The sequence below is a fragment of the Barbus barbus genome, assembly GCF_936440315.1.
Source record: "Barbus barbus genome assembly, chromosome: 24".
Taxonomy (NCBI): domain Eukaryota; kingdom Metazoa; phylum Chordata; class Actinopteri; order Cypriniformes; family Cyprinidae; genus Barbus; species Barbus barbus.
This window is the reverse complement of record NC_136752.1, coordinates 3,958,849-3,980,715: the sequence shown is the minus strand read 5'-3', so window position 1 is coordinate 3,980,715 and position 21,867 is coordinate 3,958,849. Positions and strand designations below refer to the sequence as shown.

The window sequence follows — 21,867 nt, the reverse complement described above, 5'->3', positions numbered from 1 at the left end:
CATATGCTCCCCCAGTTTCCTCTCTGTATTCCTGACTCATATACAGACTCTGACCCTTATCAGGAAGATGTCACGGACTCCTTCCTGCCAGAAGGCCGGGAGTAAAATGCGCCCCCTTATGGTTAATAGCAGTACTAAGAGTAGCGGAGAAGAAGCTGAGACCTATTACAACTGTAAACCACCAGACCAAACCACACTTAGTATGTGAGCTAAGAAAATAGGTGACCCTGTGAAAAGAGCATCCAAAGAGCATAAGTCACAGGGAAGATGGAGATTTCCTGTGCTATAGGAAGGTTGACCACAAGGGGAAATTATATCTGGGAATTGGGAGTGGAGAACGAAGTGATCTAACAGTTGCTGAAAGACTGTATCAAAAGTAAAACTGATTGGTCCAAGGTAACGTCTGTTAATCACAAGGCCAGGACTGATGGGGCAGACTACATCGAGAGACTTATGTCAGCATACATTATGCACTCTGGTATGGTAACGAGAGACACTGTCCCTAATGACTTGCTGAAGCAGCAGGGTAACAAGGGACCATTTGTTGGGATATGGCTATAAGGCCTGAGCCTTGATCCGAAAAAAGCACTATTGTCAATAGTGACTTCATTATTGGACCCTATGCAAGAGACAAGCAGGTCAGATGCCCAGCTGCATAGGCACTTGGGGTGACCCCTGCTTTTCAGAGGTCCCCATGACATCAGCCCGTTATAGATGAGTGCTGGTATTTGTGGGGAAAAGGGATAGAATGTAAGAAGAAAAAGAAGAACCAAATCAAACATCAAGCAAAGAAAGGAAGAACCAAAGATCAAGCAAAGTTAACGGCTGGTTAAGAGAGGGATCATAATTATCTGCATAATTATCACTTCCACTGACTCCATGTGGACAGTGAGAAAACCTGATGGTACCAAGCGGCTGACTGTAGATTACAGAGTTATCAGTGTATTGGCAAATTGATCCCAGTTGTCACAGACCCATATATTTTCTCTGCTCTTCCACTAAAGGCAGAGTTGTTTGTGGAGCATACCAAAGCTGGACAACTGGACAGAGGCAAAGGAATGCATTGGTTCCTGGGAACAACATCTACATTAGGGCATAGACTTAAGGCCCATATAATGTCCTCCTGAGTTCAAGTAAAGGACAGATGAGCGTATGCCAATGATGGGACTGGGGAGTTAGCAGAACATGAGGAAGAACTTATCCTTACAGGGCGTGATGGGTCCCTCAAATGGTGAAAAGTGGATCCACCACTGCTCACTAATAAGCTCACCACACTGCATAAAAGTAAGAGGGCGGTGGGAATATAAAACAAGTAATTTTGTTTCCCATCACAAACATACACTGCTTTATGCTTTGTTTTCTGTGTGTTTCAGATTCTACCAGATGAACTCTGTAGAGTGGTTGGCTACACATGCTGATAATTTACTAGACATGAAGAAACTGAGACCATCCCTAGCAGGGGCGTCTCAACCGGGAGAAAAGAGAGACAGAGTGCACTGGGCACAGAGGCTTAGAGGGGCCCACAACAATGTCCTTTGGAGGGCCCAACTGAGATTGCCAAACGTGATTTCGAGGGGGATATGATAGCCAATTCTGTGCAAAGGGCCCAGAATCCCTAGCGACCCTAGGAAACCTAATTGTGTTCACCTGCACAAGAGAGGTGTCAGAAAATCATTTTGAAACTATTGTAGCTGTGGGACTAGTTGCAAAAAGGTGTAAAATTTCCAGTAAATCTCTGAAACATTCCAGAAATGTTGGAAACTTTCCAGGATTTTTTGGAAAGTTTCCTGAAATTTACCAGAAATTTGCCACCCCTTTGCAACCCTATGTGGAACTGACAATACACCCACCATACTCCTAATCACCAGTTGGCACTGAAAGTGCATCTCACCGTCTGCTTGAAAACACCTGGCTATACTCTACACAGGGCTGCTGATGAGTGGGGACAACTAGACCTTTAGCCCCAGGCCCAGGGTGATCATGATTTCAACCAATCTGGCCCTCTCCTTCTGAAAAGCAATTATGATTCCAGCTAGGGGAGGCGTAACGAATGTTTTATATCCAGCCCAAGAACTGCCTTCTGCTGCCCTGAGTCTATAGATTGGACTCAAAGAATAATCTAGGGCTGGGCGGTTTGACGATATATATCGTTACCGTGGTATACAATTTCAACAGTAACAGATTTTTTTTTTTATTCTGTGCATATGGAATTTAGACAGAATAACTAAATATTGAGAGTGCAACAGCGCTCTTTATATTTTTCCAACTCCAAACGATCGGACACTAATAATAAACTCCTGTAATTTCGATACGTCTCTCAACTTGTCACTCAAATGAACTGATCCCATTTTAATGATGCAGAAGATGCGCACATGCTTACACGGTGAGAGGCGAATATGAACAGCTGAGTCGTGTCATTCTTCACCAGGCTGGAGTCAAATAATGACATGGTTATAATGTGTGTATAAATTAAGCTACTTACAGTCCTAACAGTAGCTGTCTAGTGTATGTTCAGTTTGCATACTGCTGCTCTCCTTCTAGTCACTATTGAACACTTTTGACACTCTTCCCTCTTTTAATTAAAGCTCCAGGTGAAGGGTTGCCAGTTATTACAAAAAGAGCAAAACAAGCCCCTTTAAAATGCAGTATAATAAGCAAATACCAGGAACACATTTAAACAATATAACTAGTATTAATAGTATCCTACAAAATAAAAAGGACGTAAATTTAATTTATTATGAATAAGATGTTTCAATATAAAATATTTCGATATTATAAACTGATTGAAATAAAACAATAACATGAGATAATAATAATTCGGACACACCTTATTTAAAATTTAATTGCACCTACAAGTTGCATTTAATATCAATCAGTTGAGGGCAATTAATCTAAAAGTTAAAAGAGTGCTTTTACTAAATAATTTACCAAATAAAAGTAAAAGAAAAATCAAACAAGTACTTTTCATTTCAAACGTATTTGAGTTTATTTACTATATAAAACCCTTTTGTCGATTTTCAGAATGACTACATATATAAATAACTATTGCATAAAATATATCGTTACCATGAAATAAAATTAGTCATACCATGAATCAGAATTTTGGTCATACCGCCCACCCCAATTTACAACAATCTTAGCTACAACAATCTTAGCTATGTTATGTGTGTTTTTTACAACAATCAGCTATGTTGTTGTGTGTTTTTTACAACAATCTTAGCCATGTTGTGTGTTTTTTACAACAATCTTAGCCATGTTGTGTGTTTTTTACAACAATCTTAGCTATGTTGTTATGTGTGTTTTTTACAACAATCTTAGCTATGTTGTTATGTGTGTTTTTTTACAACAATCAGCTATGTTGTTATGTGTGTTTTTTTACAACAATCTTAGCCATGTTGTGTGGTTTCTTTACAACAATCTTAGCCATGTTGTGTGTTTTTTACAACAATCTTAGCTATGTTGTTATGTGTGTTTTTTTACAACAATCAGCTATGTTGTTATGTGTGTTTTTTTACAACAATCTTAGCTATGTTGTTATGTGTTTTTTTTACAACAATCAGCTATGTTGTTATGTGTGTTTTTTTACAACAATCTTAGCTATGTTGTTATGTGTGTTTTTTACAACAATCAGCTATGTTGTTATGTGTGTTTTTTTACAACAATCTTAGCTATGTTGTTATGTGTGTTTTTTACAACAATCAGCTATGTTGTTATGTGTGTTTTTTTACAACAATCTTAGCTATGTTGTTATGTGTTTTTTTTACAACAATCAGCTATGTTGTTATGTGTGTTTTTTACAACAATCAGCTATGTTGTTATGTGTGTTTTTTTACAACAATCAGCTATGTTGTTATGTGTGTTTTTTACAACAATCTTAGCTATGTTGTTATGTGTGTTTTTTTACAACAATCTTAGCTATGTTGTTATGTGTGTTTTTTTTACAACAATCTTAGCTATGTTGTTATGTGTGTTTTTTTACAACAATCTTAGCTATGTTGTTATGTGTGTTTTTTTTACAACAATCTTAGCTATGTTGTTATGTGTGTTTTTTTTACAACAATCTTAGCTATGTTGTTATGTGTTTTTTACAACAATCAGCTATGTTGTGTGTTTTTTACAACAATCTTAGCTATGTTGTTATGTGTGTTTTTTTACAACAATCTTAGCTATGTTGTTATGTGTGTTTATTTTACAACAATCTTAGCTATGTTGTTATGTGTTTTTTACAACAATCAGCTATGTTGTGTTTATTTTACAACAATCTTAGCTATGTTGTTATGTGTGTTTTTTACAACAATCTTAGCTATGTTGTTGTGTGTGTTTTTTACAACAATCTTAGCTATGTTGTTGTGTGTGTTTTTTACAACAATCTTAGCTATGTTATGTGTGTTTTTTACAACAATCAGCTATGTTGTTGTGTGTGTGTGTGTGTGTGTGTGTGTGTGTGTGTGTGTGTGTGTGTGTGTGTGTGTGTGTGTGTGTGTGTGTTTTTTTACAACAATCAGCTATGTTGTTGTGTGTTTTTTACAACAATCTTAGCTATGTTGTTATGTGTGTTTTTTACAACAATCTTAGCTATGTTGTTGTGTGTGTTTTTTACAACAATCTTAGCTATGTTGTTGTGTGTGTTTTTTACAACAATCTTAGCTATGTTGTTGTGTGTGTTTTTTACAACAATCTTAGCTATGTTGTATGTTTTTTTACAACAATCTTAGCTATGTTGTTATGTGTGTTTTTACAACAATCTTAGCTATGTTGTATGTTTTTTTACAACAATCTTAGCTATGTTGTTATGTGTGTTTTTACAACACTCTTAGCTATGTTGTTGTGTGTGTTTTTTACAACAATCTTAGCTATGTTGTTGTGTGTGTTTTTTACAACAATCTTAGCCATGTTGTGTGTTTTTTACAACACTCTTAGCTATGTTATGTGTGTTTTTTACAACAATCAGCTATGTTGTTGTGTGTTTTTTACAACAATCTTAGCCATGTTGTGTGTTTTCTTTTACAACAATCTTAGCTATGTTGTGTGTTTTCTTTTACGACAATCTTAGCTATGTTGTGTGTTTTCTTTACAACAATCTTAGCTATGTTGTGTGTTTTCTTTTACAACAATCTTAGCTATGTTGTGTGTTTTCTTTTACAACAATCTTAGCCATGTTGTGTGTTTTCTTTTACAACAATCTTAGCTATGTTGTGTTTTTTTTTACAACAATCTTAGCTATGTTGTGTGTTTTTTTTACAACAATCTTAGCTATGTTGTGTGTTTTTTTTACAACAATCTTAGCTATGTTGTGTTTTTTTTTACAACAATCTTAGCTATGTTGTTGTGCGTTTACGTTACAGCCTCATGGGCAGCACTCTAACATGTAGTGCAGCTGCACTTCAGGTGACCTGAGCTTGAGTCCCGGCTCTGGGACCTTTCCTGATAACGGTGCAAACATCCTTCCATTCCATTATTTTAAGACTGTGCAATTTACTGAGGCTCCCATCTCAGTAGGTTAAAGGCCACTACTGCGGTTATTGTTAAGCATTATCAAGAGGAGGGAGATGTGGCGTGTAAATGCGTAGTCTGTGATTGCTTTACAATATCATGTTTTGGCTATTTTGATGCTTATTGTTCACATTTGAAATATTGAACACTGGAGTAAGGTTACCACCCTGCAGCTTTTCAGACACAAAAAATATACAGCAATGATCACACACACAACACACACATTTTTGGCAAACATACACTGAAGAAACGCAAAGTCTCACTTGCAACTTTTATGATTTTGTGTAACCAAACAATCTCTTATAACAGACTCTCACGATTGCACTCCTGGCTTCTGACTAGACATTTCTTTCTCAAATCCTGATGGTCACAACAGTGGTTTTAAAGTTAGACATATCTGTTTTTACTGATACTTACTTTCCTCTTGGTCTTTATTGAGATGAGAATATTCGGCAGCAAATATTCAGGGCTGAGAGAGCAGTAGAATATGATCACTCCAGCCAGAAATGACCAGAATATCAAGAGAATATGGAGATATCTGGAAACAAAGTGGAAAGATAACAAATAAAAGGCACTTTTCTGCATGCAGGGGTATAGATTTGTTAATCAGCAATCATAACAGGGATCATTTACACAGCTCTAAAAGGTACACTAATCAGCCTGTTCAATTGAAAGAGTCAGAGAGAAGGTGGAAAATGCTCATGGAAAACTAAACAGGTACAGGAAAAAATTAAATGCTGCTGAATATGTCTCGATTAAATACGTGTGTAAAGATACTCACTGGTTGAGGATGATGGTGGAGGAGATCATAAAGGTGAAGATACAGAAAATGACTGGATATTGACGAGCAACATCCTTAAACACATCTAACCGCAGACCTCTCCTCACAAGCCCCAGAACTGAGCGAGGGTCTGACATTATATCTAAAAAAGGAAAGTATCACACTATAAATCATGTTTATTGTTTAGGTACAACAGTGGTGTATTGTGCTGATATTTTATATTGTGTATATCATGGTATTAAATCACCATATTCATGTATTTACATGGTAAACAATTCCAAAACAATCATAATATTACCATGGTACAGAATAATACCATAGTACAATACCTATTTACATTTATATACGTAGAGAAGACCAAATATTACCATATTCTCATGGTATTTACATGATTCTCCAAAGTACCTGCTACCTTAACTTTCTGTTACTGTCGTCGATAAGTATTATATTATATCTAACAGTAGTGGATGATGATAGTCTGATCATCTTTACCTGCATATGTGTAAACAGTGTTAATAACACTCAGATATTTGCGCTTAGATGACAGTTTAAGTGCGATACTATAGTCCTCTCACCTCACAGACGAAGCGCAGGTCTGATATAAACTATAAAAACATATCAACGCATACTGACTCCAATGTTTTGATCATTCAGCTGGTTGTTTCACAGATTACTGATAATTACGCGAGCAGCACTTCCGGGTTTAACATGACGGATGCAGCCAAAACACCGTTTCAAAATAAAAGTCCAGTGGACAGCCTTTACAAAATAAGGTGAGTTATTCGAAAGGAAAAATACAAAATCTGAGTTGTATTTTATTTATTTTTTTTAGATTTTTGGCATAAAGGAAAAATTATAATTTTGACCCATACAATGTATTTTTGACTATTGCTACAAATATACCCCAGCGACTTCAGACTGCTTTTGTGCTCCAGGGTCACATACGTATATGAAAGATTCATCAACATTTTTCACTTTTTGGGCTCTATTCAACAAATAGTAAGAAAATTGCTTCAGAAAATGTGATTTGTCCACAGCACAAAATACAGAATTTGTATTTTCACGTGTTTGATTAGGTTAAACCCCTGATTTGTGTACGCTATATAAACATATTATTATATTATATAATACAAACATATGAATGAAATCCTTTAGAATTAGAAATTAGAGTAAAATAGAAATACGTCAAATGTTGGTTTATGTTAAACTTATGCATTGCCCATGCATAAAATGATATATATATATAATTTATCACAAAGCTAATATTAATGATTGAGGTAGGCATATGGGATTTCAGATTTATGCTTTAAAATATTCTGTATGCCAGTGATTCTCAATAACCACACAAGAGGGCCTCAGCAAACCTCTAATTGGGCTAGAAAAAAAATATTTAAATTCATTTCTATTAAAATCTAACAGAGTAAAAACCTAAAACATAGAGTTAAATTAAAATGAATCATGGTTATGGTAATATCTGTCATGTAGCAGGGACAAATACAAGCAATTTTTGGAAAGTTCTAGCGCCATCCTTTTTAGGGGAGGACTACAGCTCTGGACAGCCCATAACCTCCAGAGTAAACATGAATTAAAACTGCCATTGCTTAATGTCTGTCTCAAATCTGCAGAGATAAATATTAGATACAAATTTGACATGCAGGATGCACGGACTATGCCAGTGCTTAATATACTAAATAAACAAGCAGCTTTCTCACACACTTGTCAGTAGATATATCTATAGGCAACGCAACAACACCAGATAGACAGTATTATTATGTTTACCAGAGTTATTTCTCTATGGTAAAGCTTATTGTAAAACTCACTTTTATCTGTAAGCATTATTGATGACTTGGACTGTCTCAGTATATTAAAACCAATTTAAGTGTTTTTCTTATAATGCCTGTAGATAGTGTTTATGACTATTAAGGTTTGACAGAAATTCTGTGTTGCACGGTTGTTGATTTGAACATTAAGCTGCGTTTCGCTGTTTTCTTATAATGGATTTCTAAAAAAAAATGAGAAGAAAAAGTAAGAGAAAAATTGCTTATTAAAAATATTGACTTTTGGGTTACCGTGTCGTTCCTTTGCAGATAGTGGTGGTGGATTGTGTTTATGACAAGCGTGAGAGAAATCTGGTTCTGCCGGCTGCTTGTTCTAGTACATTAAACATCAAGGTACGAGTTTTTCAAATGAAGTGTTTAGTATGTCTGCCGGCATTGAGCACAATCACTGGCCGTGGAGCCAACAACTCCCTGCTGTTACATGGACTGAAGTTTTATGAGACAAATATGCCATGTATTTGCTTGCTACATCATAAGACTATATAGCTCTGAGATTCCATTGAAGATGGATTAGGATTATGGTTTTATTTGGAAAAAAACTACACAATCATGCTGTAAAATTTAAAATGTTAAAATATTTCTTTGTTACATTTTTTGTTAATGCTGTCTATTTCAAATCACATCCAGATCAAGACATCAGGGATAATTTTGTGATGATAACTCTTCATTATCCTTTACATAAAAGGAATAAAAGAACTAAATTTTTCACAAAAAAATGCATTGATTTGAAGGTAATCATTGCTTTCTGTAATAGAACAGTATTTATGTGAAGCATTCGTATAGTTTGTATTTTTTATCCTTTTAGTTTGTATAGGGTTAATACTTATATATAGTATACTTATAGTTAAATCTGTCAGTAGGTTAGTTGTGTATAGGTTTATAGTGGTTTTTACTTCATTGTTGTATGTCTGTATTTATGTAGCACTGTGGTCCTTCAATACACACATTTCGTTCCACTGTATGTCCTTGAACTTGAACTTGAAAATGACTCTTGTAACTATGAAACTGTAACTATCCACTAGAGGGAACCAGACAATAACAGTATGTGACCCTGGACCACAAAACCAGTCATAAGGGTCAATTTTTCGAATAAATAATCTTTCCATTGATGTATGGTTTGTTATGATCGGACAATATTTGGCTGAGATACAACTATTTGAAAATCTGGAATCTGAGGGTGTAAAAAAATCAAAATATTGAGAAAATCTACTTTAAAGTTGTTCAAATGAAGTTCTTAGTAATGCATATTACTAATCAAAAATGAAGTTTTAATATATTTATGGTAGGAAATTTACCAAATATATTCATGAAACATGATCTTAATATCCTAATGATTTTTGGCATAAAAGAAAAATCAATAATTTTGACCCATACAGTGTATTTTTGGCTATTGTTATAAATATACCCCAGTAACTTAAGACTGCTTTTGTGCTCCAGGGTCACATATATGCAACATGACCAGGGTTTGACTCCATAATGACCTGACATAATGATTTGCAGTTTTAAATAAAAGTATCCCAATACACAGTTTAGGTCAGTATTGACTTTATTTAAAAAAAAAAAAAAAAAAAACTTGAAATGGACTAAATTGTGATACATAAGTGTGCAAGCAGCTTCTGTATTTTAAGACATCATTTCGAGACAGACTTTCAAGAACTACTTTGGGACAAAAGCCACTGTGACGTTTTATGATGTTTAAGCTTCAATACTTAAGTAGATACATTTCATGTAAGAAATGTACCTATACTTTTGAACCGTGCAAACAAAAAGCACTACCACACCATATCACGCTTTAAGGAATATTAATAACAATCATTTCAATTGTTTGTTGATTAACTACAAGATTAAATACTAATTTTCTATTAACAAATGTTTATTTTTTTATCATTTTTATTTATTTCCGGGCTTTGTGCATATTGTAAAATTAATTTTACTTTACAAATACATCAGCAGAATGACAAAATAAAAATGAACAATCAGATTCAAATCCAACACAGTTATTTCAGTCACTGTATTATCTGTGACGATAAACCACAACTACAGGCCATCTTGTAAAATAAAAAATTGTTGAAAATAGTCGTCTTTGTTTCTGATCCTCACAACAATAACACTAAAGCATCATGTAACGACCAAATATATCTTAGTAAACGAGATTCAATACATTTAACAGAACCAAACAAATGTCCTTTCATTATTCCTGTACTTGAGGCGCGACAGAACTCCTATTATAATACTTTCAGTTTCATTGAACATTTATTTCATTGGCAAAACAAGACATCTCAAAATCAGAGAGACTCTTATTTTTTGTCGTTTATCATAATGATGTTGGATACACTAAATCACCACAGAGTTTTACACATATTTACATAGATATATCTATATATATTTGAATTCATACTTACATGGTTTTATTAAAAAGATCATTAGCCCCTTATTCCCATGTGAGAAGATATCATTGTTCAAAAAAGAAAAATTGAAAGTATAAAAATATAGTAAACTTTCATAAAGCACGCACAACATCCACACGTTACAATTAAATATAAGGGCAAACAACAACAACAAAAAAGCCCCAACTTTTCTGAGAAGAAAAACAACAAAATAAATCAAATTTGGCACTTTAAGCGATGAAATGTCATAGTTAACACTTCATCAAACCAGTGATAACTTAAGCAGCTTTGTGTTTTGAACTCTACGCATGTATCTTTCCATGACATTCTTTTGAGACGAGGTGCATTCGAACATCCCCCGGCCGGCGGTACAATCAAACGGCTTCTGCCGATGTCTCCGCTGAGACGGACATTGTCAATTTGGCTATTTTCACAGTGGTCTTGACGCAGCTCTCGGCCGCACGGTTGGCGGCGATGTGCTGATTCCTCTGACAATCTGACTCCAGGCTGCTGTCCAGCTGCAGGGTCGTGCTGGAGGTGCTCCTGCAGCCCTGGCAGGCGGCGAGGAAGGCCCTCCGCAGGTCTTTACTCCTGAGAGCGTAGATTATTGGGTTAATGGTGGAGTTGAGCAGGCAGAGCATAGTGCAGAACGCAAACACTGTCTTAATGTTGTCGTCCATCCGCCAGAACAGATCATACACCATGATGGCCAGGAGAGGCCCCCAGCAGATCAACAGCACGGCCAGGATCAGAACCAGCGTTTTGGCCAAGCGGATGTCCATGCGAACCTGATCCGGCCTGGCGGTCTGGACCTTGGTGCCGTCGGAGGAGTGCACCACCAGGCTCTTCTGAGACGTGCGCCGCAGCATCCTCACCGCGTGGTGGTGGGCCTTCCAGAGGATGTACATGTAGGCGTAAATAATGAAGATGACCAGAATGGTGGTCACACTGATCCAGAACATCAGGTAGTTCTCGTCGATGAGCGGAAAGATGTCGGAGCAGACAGAGTTGAGCTGCTTGCAGTTCCAGCCCAGCAGCGGCAGCACGGCGATGATAATGGAGATCGCCCACATCATGCAGAAGGCAATCACGGCTTTGGTGCGCGTCACAATGCGCCTGTACGCCAGCGGGCGGTGGATAGAAACGTAGCGATCGATAGCGGTGAGGAACAGACTTCCCACAGACGCGGTGAACGAGGCCGTCACGCCCCCCAACTTGAACAGAAACACGTTCGGACTGTCTTTGCGGTGAAAGATGTGAAAGTCCAAGAAACTGTAGACAAAGATGACGCTGCCAAGCAGGTCTGCGATGGCCAAGCTGCCTATGAAATGGTAGGAGGGCCTGCAGCGCAGGGTACGTGACTGCAGTATCACGCACAGGACCACCAGGTTCTCCAATACTGTAAAAGTCCCCAGCGTGAGAGATAACACGGCAATGGCGAGCTGTTGGCTAGGAGTCAGTATCATGAAGCATTCCATGTCCATAAAGTTCTCCCCGCACTGCAGGCTGCTCCCTTCATCTCCGAGGCTGAAGTTCCCGAACACATCGGAGCTGTTAGTGGGGTAAAAGGGGATACCTTTTATGATGAGTTCCTCATCCGGTCTCACTTTATCAGCGAAGGAGCTTCTGCGGTAGGCTGCGAACGGCTTCGGCAGAGGGTATCCTCCGCTTTTGCCGAAGTCGCCATTGATGATGTGGTCTTCATAGCCGACGTCGTTATTACCAATGAACTGCAGTCCAGAAGTGATGGTTCTGAACGTGGTTTCTGCCACTCCGTCCAGAACAGATTTAACATCGGACTTTGAGGCAGGGAACAGCATGGTCAGAGATGCTCTGAAGGAAACCTATTGGATGAAATTGAAATTGAGAGAACGTTTGTTCAAATAAGACGTATGGATCAGAGAATACTGAGCTCTCAAAAGCTCGATCGATGCTTCACTGAGCACAGAAATAGATGCCCTCTCAGACGAGCCATCATACGCTTGTTGTTTTTCTTGCATGGATGGGCACCTAGGGATTATTACTCTAAGAGACTAGGCTTTGAATAACTGATGCCTGCGGACTCAAATGTAAAACACCATACATACAGTTATAAAGCAGCTGGCAACTTTATATTAGTGAGGAAAAAAGCTCCCTTTTTTAATCTCTAAAACATAGCCTAGTTAGAAATTCGAATAAACTATAACTAATAACATTTAGGACAGTCTAGTTTGTGTGTGCATATATTCAGCTGTAATGTACATTATCACCTGTGTGCTCTTATCAGTGTCATTATTCGAGAAAAGAATTTCAATTGAAGTTTAATTCCGTTTTTTCGCAGTATGTGAGTCACGGAGAACTTCGCGATTCATTTACTGTAATATTATGGTATATAATATTTAATAAGCTACCGCTTGAATACTGTCCCTGCCAGACGCATTGTAGATTAAAACAACTAACTTTTCTGTTTGTGCTGAAACAAGCAGCGCCACAGAGTTCACCGTTATACAGCGTTACAACACAGCTGCAGTTAAATTCAATAAAAGAGGAAATGCATCAGGTTGACAGAGTTGAGAAATGCTGATTTACCTTCACATAGTTCGCGCAGGTGTTGCTCTCTGGATGAACAGATGAGACGCTCGCGCACAGATCCTGCTCCAGACGCGCTGTCTCTGGGTTTGCAGGTTTGTAGGGAATGAGATGCTCTTCTCCTCAGTGCGCATCATATATGACTCATCCCATGTCACATGACCACCCACATGCACGAGCATCTTTAATGTCAAAACTGAAAATCTCTCAAAAGTGTAATGTGTTGGGAGGTGGTTGGCAAATCGCCTGTTCGTCTAGTTTCCAATCTCTACAAGAATTTTATTTCATGAATTAATGTATTATTAGACTGGCAAAATTTAGGACATTTTTAGACTAAATTTGAAAACTGCACACAGCATTTATCCTTGTGTAGTAGCCTATGTAGGGAGTAGTACATTGCCAAATATACATAAATACAGCCCATAATTTCGTGATCCACCAAATGAATTCCAAAAGCTTATTTTTTAAACCTTGCTCCTAGGCTGATTGTTTTAGTTTATAATCTCACAACATTATAAACTAAAAAAGAAAATGTAAAATATTATTTAAAAAAGGGGTACAAGATTGTGTTTTTAATCTCTCAAGGAAAAGAACTACAATATCATGAATCACTGATAATGGTATAATCAAATTTACAAGGTTAGAAAAATATATAAATGTTGATTATATACATAGAAATAGGCTAATACATTTTACTTCTATTACAATCTATGCATATTACGCAAATATTGAAGATGGTTGGGAAACTGGCTATACATTATTTGCAGTGCTGATTTCCTGGAATGGGCAGGAAATACTCCCGTTATTCCCGGTTCTCTGAATGGTGGAGATTTCTCTGCAGAATAATGTGTGATGTAGTTTTTCACAAATAAGTTTGCCGTTAAACTTGACCATTTAAAAGAATATGTTGAAATAAAGCAAGCAAATGAGATTTTTACCTCTATTACCTATAGTTTTATATCTTCATCAAGTAGTGCTATGGTGATGAGCACATCACCCAACACCCACCCCATCCTTAGCCCTAAATTTGTTTATTCAGCCTACACACAGATCCAACGCTGGAAACAAGCCATGAACAATAACATGAATCTCACTTGTCAAGACTACAGCACAGAGTGTAATTGTTGTTTGTCACAACATTTTAAGCAAATAAATGAGTCGAAGTTCCCACATAATGTGATAAAACTTGTTTAGCAAATGTTTGCAAAGATGACAGAGCTAACATTAGCTACTGAAGAAACCTCAACCCACCAGAGGAAACTTTTTTCCCACCCTGCACTTTCAGAGATTGTCAGTTGACAAGTAATTCAGAACTTATTTTCTTATTTGTCTCAGCAGGCCGCAGGAGGAAAATGTTTTTCTGATCACCTTAACCACTGCAGGAGACATGATGGTTTTATCAAGGGAGAACCACAGGGATCAGTACTGCTCCCCTCCTTGTTTCAAACACCTGTATTTAGTGCATGGCCTCAAGGGTCTGGCTTTAGCGAGAAGCAGACAGACTGATGCACTGAAGCTCAACATACACAGTATTTGAGGGTACAACAGTATAACACAGCATATGAATTTCACCTTAGTGGCTGCTGTGAGTCTTTTTCTGGATATCTAAATGTAAAACTGCAAGGTTTTGGAATATTATCAGGGACGCTACTGTGCTGCTGAGTCATTATCTCCCTAAAGAAGTGGAGAGCTGTCCTTTGGGTATTGACAGATTAACCAATACAATGACGTCTTCACAAACAAACCAGGTTGGGCCACTATTATAAAACACAAAATCCTCACCCTTCATCTGATAATGACCCTGCTGAGCAGCAGATGCCTACTGAGACAAAGATGCCCGCAAATGGGCATTACTTAAAGCACTGTAATCTCCAAGTATCTCATGAATCAACCACATTTGTCTCAACTAAAGGTTATTTTAAATTATTGGTTAACAGTAGCAGATTCTGCCATTTAAAAAGCATGCCTGTAACCTTTCAGAGCATAATGTGTGTGATTCTAAAAACCCGTCAGCAGCTCGCAGGAACCTGTGCTAGATGAATTCTACTGACTGCATATGCATGGCTCCATTCCCCATCTTGTTGATTGGTGGCGTTAGTTAGTATTTTCTCAAATAATGTTTATGGAACATTCTTAAAATGTTATTAATATTTGATATACAGCACATCCTCATCACGTGGAGAGGAAAAGTTCTGAGATCAGCATTCTCTGAACATCCTTATGATGTTATTCGTACTTGATGAACGTTTTCATAATGTTAAGAGAAAATGTTCTTAGAACAACTTACTCAAAACAGTCTCGAAATACCATTTTAATGTTTTTAGAATATTAAAAATAAGCGTTCAGAAATGCTTTTCTAACCTTTAAATGACATTCTAAAGCCAATCAGAACGTAAAGCCAATCAGACATTTTAATTTCTTTCACTTCATCAACGTTAATAATTAATAGACTCCATCAATCCACTGTGATGAAGACACCTGAATCGCCAAATTAAAGGGCTGTAAGTGCACTTGACTTCATAGCATACTCATATAACACTCATTTCCATTATTTAATCTTTATACTATGCTTGGTTAAAATGAATTAGAGGTGGCTAGTCAATAAGACTAGGGGGTTTCACTGAAATATCACACACACAAAAGTGGCATGATTTATTGAATGCCACCTAGGACTCTCCAAAGTTTTCTTGGGCTGTGACAAAAAGAAAGAGGCATAATAAAACCACAGGTATAAATAAAATCGGAAGGTCTCTGGAAAGTTCTCCAACCCTAAACAAAAAAATCCTGCCCCCTCACCAACCCGACAAGCACAGCCAGAGACATCTCAGTCTGCTGCTACAACAGTGCCGTTATATTCTATGAGTGGGTAACAGCTTTACCAATCAAACGGTGACTCACCAGCTCCCTGCTGTTTGGGCCTCTCTGGACGTACATCCTGTTTTATGGAGGATCCTACTCACAGTCCCTGCGTTCATTTGTTTTTGTGAACACAGAGCTTTACTGAACTGAAATGTACAATCTTTTTGAGAGTGTGGACAGGGATTACTTGTTGTGTGAGTTATGCTTCAGCATTGCTCTTTATAGAACCATATCTATCCTAATCATATATTTTGTAGATGAAATACCATTCTGATTCTGAATACCAAGACACTCCTTGTCTTGTAATTAGTAATTAGTTACACTACTAGTAACTGCAAAAAGTAATATTATTACAGTAAGTAAGTTACTAGTTACTGCCCAACACTGGTGAAGACTATGGAGGCTTAAAATGCTTTTATATGTCCCATCTCATCCGGCATTATAAAAGACTCAGCGCTCAAGGAGTGTGTGCAAAGTCCTAATTGCAGGGTTTTTGCTTTCTGAGAGAGAACATTTTTACCTCGCTGCAAGGTTATTCTCCTCGCATTCAAACAAATAAACATATTGTGTCTTTTGTTCACCGTTACCTTGAGTATCGTTCTGAAAGGCGCTGTAGATGCTGTACTTTGAGTTGACTACGTTTGTCTATGCCTGGATTGTGAGCTTCTCCTCGAGCAACAAAGAAAACCTGTGGCATTCGTCTAAACGGCCCATGATTACCAGAGATGATACAATATGTGCACAGACGGGGAGCGTGATTAGTTGTGTATGGAGACAACTCTGAGAAAAATAAAATCTTAGCCCATCTGCCTCCCAGAAGACAACGTTCTCACCTACGGTGCTGTGATTCTGTCCAACTCTCTGCTTATGACTCTTCAAACTATCCATTTATCTCTCTCACTTAATCTAAAATACATAAACGGCATGACAATAATCATCATATACTTGCTGTCATGGCAACCAGGCTGTTTTTAATGAGATGTTACTTCATCATTGTACCAAATGCCTGAGAATGAGATGGGAGCTGTGTTCTTTGATGTAGTGAAATTGTCCGTCTCTGTCTCATAATGAAGCGGCGATGCTTTACGCATCCCTTAATCACGCACACAGATGTTACAAACAAATATTAACACACCTGTTGGCATATTCACTCTCTCCCTCGCTGTGTCGCTCTCTCACACACATACACATGACAAACGATTCAATGTTTCTCGATGACTGCCTCAGAGCATTTATTTTAAAATGCCATACAAAGTAGCTATACTACATTAAAATAAACCTTGAAACAAGTTATGTTTTATATATCAGACCACAGACAAACCCTGCAGACTGTAAATCTTCGCTGCAAAGACATCCAGACAAAATGTCTATTCTCATACTCCATGAGTGAATGGAGAAAAGACAAAATAGAACTTGAGATTGCCACTTTCACACGAATGCGAAAGTGTACCCGTCACCCGTTAACTCAAAATCTCACACGCGCTCCTCGGGTGAGATAGGCCATAAAGCACAGTGAGTGGCGGCCACCTGCTCTGGACTCTCCTCCACTGAATGGAGACCATACATAAAAGACAACATTATCCACCGCTTTTTTACAGTAAGAGTGGATGCAGCCATTTGTAACTCGTTCAAGGCTTCAAGTGTCAACCTCTTAAAATTAAAGCTGCTTAAAAGATTCTTTGCAGCGATGCCATAGAAGAACCATTCAGTCAAAGGTTCTTTAAAGAACCATCTCTTTCAGAAGAGACAGAAAGGTTCTTCAGATGTTCAAGATTCTTTATGGAACCATTTAGACAAAAAGGTTCTTCTATGGCATCGTGAGATTCTTCTAAGAATCTAAGAGTGTGTTTGCTGTACAAAAACAGTCAGCTATGCTGCTTGATATTGCAAACTGCTAACTGTTATCATTTTATTTTAGTTTATTATCGTAATCATGAACACACTAGTTTGCAATGCAAATAGTTTGACCTTTTACTGCACTGTGTTATTCTAGTTATTTAGCAGCTAATGAAGTGGAAGTCTTGTATATTTCAAAGAAAATATATTAACGCAAAATTAGTTTGGTATAATAAAATCTCATATAGCTGATATTCACTTTAAATGCTAAATCAAAACTAATCTAAAATCTAAATTAAAGTAAATTACTTTTAATGTCACATAAAAATGTCCCTAAAAGCTGATAGATAGAACTGAAATAGGTGTTCTGAGAAATCCCATCTGTGTGTGCGACGGCTCTGAACCTTCAGCATGGGATGCCTCCATTCCCAGCACATCTCAGAGGAACATTTTATTGCTCAGAAGGTGCTATTTTATAGCCCAGGAGATCTCCATGTTGTCGCAATTTCTTCTGAAGTTCTAGCCCTTGCATTAGGTTAAACATCTGGGTATGATCATTATGGTCAGTGTCAAATTGACCCTAATTTGATATCAGTAAAAATAAAACAAAAATATGAAAATATATGATTTTTTAAAATTATATTTAACAACAATTCAAAAGGTGGCATGTTGGCTTAGTAAGCAGCACTGTCACCTCACAGCAAGAAAGTCCCGAGTTCAAGTCCTGGGTTGAGCCAGGAAGACCTTCTCCTGTGTTGCTAAGTTTAGTTGAATTGAAGATACTAAATTGTCTCTATGTACGAATGTGTGTGTCTGTCTGTGTGCCCTGTGATGGACTGGCCTGGGGCCTGAGATGCTGAGACAGACTACAGATTCAGGGGATGAGCGGTTTGGAGAATGCATGGATGCAACAATGGAAACATTGAAGAAGAGAACTTTCTCTGTTTGCTTTCACGATTCTTCAACAGTACAGCATGGTATTTGCTATTAAAGATCATGGGATGATTCCAAGCAAACTGAACATGCATGAATTGATAAAAATACTTACATTCCACAGCACATCAGCATTTTGACCATTTGTAGGCATGTTCATGACTAAACTAATTCAAGAAAAACATCACAGGTTTAACCAGTAAAAAAACAAAATGGCAAGAAATGACCATGAGATCACTGTTCTGTGAAGCAGAAGACTTTCTTATAATGCACAGATTTAAGTAAAACCTTGGTGGCAAGTGACATCTGAACTTATTAAAAACAAACATAATTCTCAGTCTCAGTTTGTCTGCATTGCTATAAAAAGATGCTTGAATGAATTAAGTGCTAAAAGCATTTGAAATACCATCCCTTAATTTTTGCTCATATGTACATTATTGGACATTACTGCATCTATTATACAAATAAATGAACTGAATGCACTGCAGCGTCCCACATCATTACACGCATATCACTTTTTCTTCTACCTATAGGCAAATTATAACACTAGTGAACTGCGAGTGTATATAAATATTTCAAGGTGCAGAGCTTCACAGCTGCACTCATTTTTCCATTGGACTTTTTCTCACCTCTCACAGCAGCAAGAAACATGGTTTATTAAAGTTCACAGTGACCGCAGAGCATCTGTTTCTTGAGTCATTGTGCTTTTTTTCATTGCAGTGAATTTCATGTCCATGTAGCCTGATGCTGAGAAGATCTGCTGCTTGGAGCACTTTCATCCATTCAAGCATCCTTTCATCTTCCTTCATCCATCCCACGCTGTCACCGGCATCTGTGCAACGCTGGACCAATCAGTGTCAGGGCTCTCGCACAACTCACAAAAAGTGTCTCACTGTCACATCAGTAGTTTTATGCCAGACTGATCCCAGAGCAATAAATACTAAAGCATGCCGTTTACTTTAAAGACAATGTAATGAAACATTAGCAATATTTACACTACTGTTCCAAAGTTTAGGGTAGGTAGATGTTTTTGAAAGAAGTCTTTTATACTCATCAAGACACACTTAAAGTGGTCACACTTTATTTTAAGGTCCAATTCTTGCCATTAACAAACCATTAACTATGACATTTGCAACAACAACAACAAAAAAAAAAACGACTAATTTGCTGCTTATTAATAGTTTGTAAGGTAGTTGTTAAGTTTTGGTATTGGGTAGGATTAGGGATGCAGAATATGTGCTTTATAAATACTTATAAACAGACAATATGTTAATAATAGGCATACCAATAAGCAACTATCTGCTGCGATCAACAGAATTTTCAGAATCGTTACTCTGCATCAGAAACATTTCTGAAGGTCAGTATTTATTTGAAATAAATATTTTGTAGCATAAAAATAATGTCTACTTTGATTAATTTAAATCATCACTGCTGAATAAAAGCATTACTTTCTTAAAAAATAAATAAATCTTACTGACCCCAGCCTTTTGAATGGTAGTGTATTTTGCTTGCAAAACAATTAATTTAGTCAGAAATACTACGGTATTTCTAAATTTCACAGGAGTAAGATGCTTTTTACAGGAAGGTACTGTAATTCTGACATCTACCGACAGGCGCTAGCTGGACTGTGCTAAATAACAAATAAACGCTCTCACGTATTCAACCTTAAAGTAAGAGTTTCCACTGGCTTGGTTAACAGCTCTTTGGGGGAATTAACAAAATGGCTATTCTTTCTAAAACAAAATTTCTCCTTTTGTTTTAGAAACTTGTACACGTACTAAAAAGAAAGAGAAAAATGGTATCTGTGAGGAATTCCAGTCAGGATTTAGACCGTATTATAGTACTGAGACTGCTCTCAGTAGAGTTACAAATGACCTGCTTCTATGATCTGATCGTGGTTGTATCTCTTTATTAGTGCTACTGGATCTTAGAACTGCGTTCAACACTATCGACCACAACATTCTTTTAAATAGACTAGAACACTTTGTTGGCTTTAGTGGAAGTGCCTTAGCATGGTTGAAATCGTACTTATCTGACTTATCCGCCATCAGTTTGTAGCAGTGAATGAAGAGGTATCATATCGATCACAAGTGCAGTATGGAGTACTGGAGTACTACAAATTGAGAAACTAACGGATTCGGATGCATAGTCAATATAAAAAACAGGATGACGAGTAACTTCTTACTGCTAATTTCTTTATCGTTAATTATTGGACCTAAAAACCCCACAGGTAATAACCTAGAACACTATCTAACTCTTGACGGCTACTCTGTCAAATTTTCTTCATCAGTTAGGAACCTAGGTGTGCTGTTTGATAGCAATCTTTCATTTGAAAGCCATGTTTCTAGCATCTGTAAAACTGCGCTTTTCCATCTCAAAAACATATCTAAATTGCGACCAATGCTCTCAATGCCAAATGCAGAAATGCTAATTCATGCATTTATGACCTCAAGGTTAGACTATTGTAATGCTTTACTGGGTGGTTGTTCTGCACGCTTGATCCTAGTAATCCCCATCCACTTGATTGGCTCTATCTCTCTCTCCTCTCCACCTGTAGCTGGTGTGTGGTGAGCGCACTGGCGCTGTTGTAGTGTGGCTGCCGTCGCATCATCCAAGTAGATGCTGCACACTGGTGGTGGTTGAGGAGAGACCCCCACATGATTGTAAAGCGCTTTGGGTGTATGGCAATACACAATAAATGCGCTATATAAAAATAATAATAATAATAATAAAAAACTACAGTTGGTCCAAAATGCAGCAGCTAGAGTCCTTACTAGAACCAGGAAGTACGACCATATTAGCCCGGTTCTGTCAACACTGCACTGGTTCCCTATCAAACATTGTATAGATTTTAAAATCTTGTTAATTACTTATAAAGCCCTGAATGGCTTAGCTCCTCAGTACTTGAGCGAGCTCTTATCACATTATAGTCCTCCATATCCGCTGCGTTCTCAAAACTCTGGCCGTTTGATAATACCTAGAATATCAAAATCAACTGCGGGCGGCAGATCCTTTTCCTATTTAGCACCCAGACTCTGGAATAATCTACCTAACACTGTTCAGGAGGCAGACACACTCTGTCAATTTAAATCTAGATTAAAGACACATTTCTTTAACCTGGTTTACACATAACACACTAATACACTTCTATTATTCAAATCCGTTAAAGGAT

The 21,867-nt window shown here is 37.3% G+C and overlaps 2 protein-coding genes across 4 annotated transcripts in view; both read right to left on the bottom strand.

Annotated features, from left to right (window-relative positions):
* The window catches only part of snx14 (sorting nexin 14), a 38,991-nt gene extending 25,817 nt beyond the window's left edge, over nt 1-13,174 (bottom strand). Inside the window, exons 1-3 of one of the 3 annotated variants that reach the window (XM_079375866.1) lie at nt 13,068-13,174; nt 6,275-6,416; nt 5,911-6,031 (exon numbers count right to left, since the gene is read on the bottom strand). In XM_079375866.1, coding sequence (XP_079231992.1) covers nt 5,911-6,031; nt 6,275-6,411 — 258 coding nt within the window. In that variant the 5' untranslated portion in view covers nt 6,412-6,416; nt 13,068-13,174. Of the gene's footprint in view, nt 1-5,910; nt 6,032-6,274; nt 6,417-6,766; nt 7,016-13,067 lie in introns of those variants that run through there. The other 2 variants (XM_079375865.1, XM_079375867.1) reach the window with 2 other exon arrangements.
* Nucleotides 9,650-12,319, bottom strand: LOC306844040 (cannabinoid receptor type 1A-like; the record flags this gene model as incomplete). Its single annotated transcript, XM_079375869.1, has 1 exon — nt 9,650-12,319. One exon carries the CDS (start codon nt 12,317-12,319, stop codon nt 10,874-10,876), a length of 1,446 nt encoding a protein of 481 aa, XP_079231995.1. The 3' UTR covers nt 9,650-10,873.
* Nucleotides 13,175-21,867: the final 8,693 nt, after the last annotated feature.